Genomic DNA, 4265 nt, shown 5'->3' with positions numbered 1-4265 from the left:
GCAGTGAAGCATCGGTGTTGAACACTGATGTCATACAGTCGATGATGATGCTGGTCCTAGAAGACTCATAAAGATTTTGATCACTCGCTTGTTCGCTGCTGCCTTTCGTTACACTTTTCAGAGGCGCGCACGATATGCGCACCTCGCCTGATCGTTGAGGAGCTCTCGGATCTTGATCTGAAACAGGCCTGCCAGAACCCCCCTAATAACAGTGAATAAACGTTGAGCTGTAACACCAATTCGGCGCCTAGATGCTATGCCACCTGAATGAAGCACAAGACCTGAGGAACTGTCAGCTTGCCTAAGCTTAGACAGAAGTCGAGAGGGGCAGGTTGGGTTCGAACCATTGACTTTTCGGTCAGTAAGTAGCACCTTAACGATCGAGCTATCTTGAGCTTTCAAAACCACCCACTGAAGCCCTTCCAGACAATACACTAACTGATGTTGACCCTTACTAGGAGCTGCCGTCCGCAATCCTGCAAGAGACTTGGTACTGCGTTTGTGGAGTAGCGCAACCAACTAGAACTAAGCAGCGGATCTCGAGTAACACTAAGATTCCTCGGAGCTCGGACACATTCCTCCTGGTCGAGAGTATTTCAGGTTGAAAACAGCATCTGTGCGGATCGAGAAGCCTGGTGGATCAAGAAAGCCAGAGAGAGGAAGGGGGCGAGAAAATCGAGGTGTGCGGGTAAACTGTTCCAGCTGATACGCACAACAGGCCAAAAGAGGTCTCCAGGGTTGTTCCTCAAAGTGCTCGGCTCAATGGTCGAGGAGTACTCTTTATGGAAGGTGATCAGCTCAGTTAAGATTTTCAGCTCACAATAAGTGCACTGAAAAGCAGCGGTCTTAGATGCAGCATGTTCAATCAGCGAGGATAAGGAATAAGGGAATGAGAGTCGACGGCAGTGAAGCACCAGTGTTCTATTTCCGGGTTGCTGTCAATGATGGCACAACCTGTGCACTGAAGACAAATGAATCTGTTTGTCCAGGATGACAGGAAGTGAAAGCTACGCAATGAAAGCGATAGATATGATGCAAAATCGCAACTGGCTGTGCGACAGTCATATCTTTCAGGGGCATAGACCATTAGCTTGTCTCATTTCGTGGTCCCTATCATTTGGGCCGATATTCCATCTTCATTCCAGTATTTTAGGAGGAAAGCCGTCTGATCGGCCACAAGTGACTCGTCACCTCTGAAGAGTGCAGTAGTCAAACCTTCCGCATCAGGTACTTTGTTGCGCAGATGCAATCGAATTGCATACTGGATTTTCTTCTCGCTGGCGGACTGATGTCGACGTTCCACTCGGGTTCATATAGTTCTTAAGGAGTTGAGTTGATGAGAGTCAGCTAAACTGTTCTTCAACGTTCAACCAACCTTTCAAGGCGATGGCTGCATTAGTTTCATTTCTGATCGTTTCACTCATCGGCGGTTTCAACGTTTACCAGCACGGAGCGACCGAAGTGACCTTCAGGTATTCCAGACATTCTTGATCGCCTTCAATTGCGTATCCCTACCTGTCCACCAGGACTAACTTTCAGGGAACACGGTCAATTTCACTAAATGTCTGATGATTCATCGGGCCGAGCTACGTTCGGGACAGGCTGGAACATTTCTCCGAGATTCGAGCAACACCACTGTTCTATTTGATATCCAGTGTTTGAGAGAACTTGGCAGCGTCGTGCCACAAGCTGAACTCCATGATTGTGCAAGGATATGACGATCTCGTTACGGTAAGAATTGACATTTGACGGTAGAGCCGTCGGAAGAATCCAAAAGACCGTCCTCCATGATCTGCCAGCCCTCAGTTGCTAAGTTAGTTACGCGCCGCTTGCGTGGCCCCTAAAAAGCAAAGGTGACTCCGAACGAGCGCGTGAGGAGACTGCACACTGCAAAGAAGCAGTCTTTGACAGAAGGCACCAGCACGTCATATTTTTAAAGAATAAGCCATCAAACATGTACATCTCTAGCCTGAAGGATCAGAAGGACCGTGTTCGTCAGACATCTGACCTGACCCACCTGGCATGAATGATTCGGTGGCTCAAAGCCACTTCTAGTATTGGTCATGTAAGCGCAAAGTTCGTAACACGACTGCAGGTCAATAATTGAGCCATGAGATGCACATATGAACTGCACATTCAATGTGCGTGTGGTGAGAGCAACCGACCTTCCAGTACCTCAAGAGTTTGTCGTAGGAATTCTAGGTTCGTACTGACTATGGGGAACCCCCGTTTACATTGAAGGCTTGAGAAGTCGTCAGTCTCGAGCGATTCAGACGAGGGAAAGCTTAAGGTCCCCCAAAATTCATGCTGCAGAGGTTATGGATGAAGTTATCCAGGCGAGCCACGAACCACATAGTGCCTCCCGTTCGTGATAATTGCACACAGAACAGGATTCGGACTATTGTCTTACCAGTAAAAAAAGAGCGTGGTTTGGGGTTGGAACAAAGTTGTCAGCATATTGTACCACCTACAACTGAACAACAGATCGCTTGCAATCGACCAGCAGAGAGTTGTGCCTACGTCTACTCGCAGGGGATAACTAGGGCGCTCAACCCTCTGCTTTCAGATGCAAACATACCCCAAACACTAGTAAGTGGATGTGACTACTATCATATTAAATATCATATTAAATCAGTGCGCATATACACAATGAAGACTACACACGTTCGCTTACTCTACTGTTACTGAGGGTAGCAGTGTGCTCTGACCATTGAGGTAAGCATTTGAAAGTTCGATTTTATTCTCCGAGACGCTGCACACAGTTCCAACGACGTCGCCCAATTGCGAAGAGGTTATCCGAACGCGAAATCCCGTGTATTGACCTTGCATTACAGTAGAGCAACGCTGTAGCGTGGGACGTCAGCGGTATTCGACGTTCGAGAGGATGTAGCGACCGCACACTCAGTTCTGAAAATGTGCAGATATACTGACTGGTATTAATGAATCCACACGATATACACAGCACGCATGCGCACAGGTCGGGTGGGACAGAAAAGAACACCGGAGCGTGGCAACGACACACGTGTATTAAACCGAAACCGAAACCGGAAGTCGGGGTTACAAAGTCAGGTCAAGGTCGATCAGGGGGGTGTACAAGAGGCTTACTCTTTCCTGCCTGGGGCTCGTCTGTGATACCTGCAATAGGGGGAGAGAGATAGGCACACATAAGGTCATATGAGAGACGTGCAAGCAGATACAGTCGAGTTTCAAATGCGTTACACTGCCCCTCCCGAGTATGAGCACTGTCCTCAGTGCTCAGAAAGAGTGTTCGTGTCGGATGTACTGATCTCAACAGTATGGCTGACAGGTGGGGGATACGAGGACGTAGACGGCTGGGTGTCAGGACGGGGTGAAGGGTAGGGCTTTAGCTGATTGCAATGTAAACACTGTACATCCGTATGTGGCTAAGAAGGGTCACGAATGACAGGTGTTGTTTGGCCTCTTAATAACGATAACATAAGGTCTCTGCCACATGTGATGGAATTTCGTGGGCGCACCCGGTGGTGGTTTCGGCCGGTGTAGAAGCACAAAGTCGCCTACTTCGTACAGAGGTCCGCGTGATTTGCCATCGTACACAGTTAACTGGTGTTGCTGTGCATATCCGATGTTTTCACGGGCGATTTGTAGTGCCGCGGACAGGCGTTCTTGGAGTGATCGGGCGTATTCGTTAGGGACAACCAGGTCTGCAGGAACCACAGGCGCGTCTGCGTCTGAAGGTAATCGGAGGTCGTGACCGAGTTGTGAAAACGCCGGAGCATAACCTATCGACTCGTGTGTAGCTACTCGATAGGCCAGCAAACATAGCGGAATGTGTTCGTCCCACCGTTCCTTTCGTAACGATCCACGAGGGTGGTAAGTATTTTCTTTATGGCTATCCACAAGGTGGAGCACTCGGGATATAATCCGTAGTTGCCCCCATCGTGACCACAGACTCCGTGCTGCCGAGGATCTCGAGGCCATCAGGCGCCCAGAAGGTTTGGAGTTACCCTGCAGCTGGAGGCGGTAAATCTCGCCAATATCTGTGTCCCTGAATTGCTCTTCTTCCCAGTTTATTCCTCCTGCATAAGGTGAGAAGTTCGGGTATGCCAAAATAGGTGGGGATGTTAGTGCTTGCTTAAGACGACTGAAGGCTTCATCACACTCTACAGTCCACGAAAATTTCCGATCTTTTTGGGTAAGCCTGTGGAGTGGTGCACTGACGGCGGCAAATCCTTTGATAAATCTCCGGTAGTATGATGCCAGACCGAGGAAACTACGTAACTCAC

General features: G+C 49.0%; 1 protein-coding gene across 1 annotated transcript in view; it reads right to left on the bottom strand.

Annotated features, from left to right (window-relative positions):
- The window catches only part of T265_13995 (hypothetical protein), a gene marked incomplete at both ends in the record, with an annotated part of 24062 nt that extends 19920 nt beyond the window's left edge, over nucleotides 1-4142 (bottom strand). Inside the window, 2 exons of the mRNA XM_009171552.1 lie at nucleotides 2675-2844; nucleotides 3541-4142. Coding sequence (XP_009169816.1) covers nucleotides 2675-2844; nucleotides 3541-4140 — 770 coding nt within the window. The remainder of the gene's footprint in view (nucleotides 1-2674; nucleotides 2845-3540) is intronic.
- Between the last annotated feature and the right edge of the window lie 123 nt (nucleotides 4143-4265).

Source organism: Opisthorchis viverrini (assembly GCF_000715545.1).
Source record: "Opisthorchis viverrini unplaced genomic scaffold opera_v5_127, whole genome shotgun sequence".
Taxonomy (NCBI): Eukaryota; Metazoa; Platyhelminthes; class Trematoda; order Opisthorchiida; family Opisthorchiidae; genus Opisthorchis; species Opisthorchis viverrini.
This window is presented reverse-complemented; position numbering and strand designations above follow the sequence as displayed.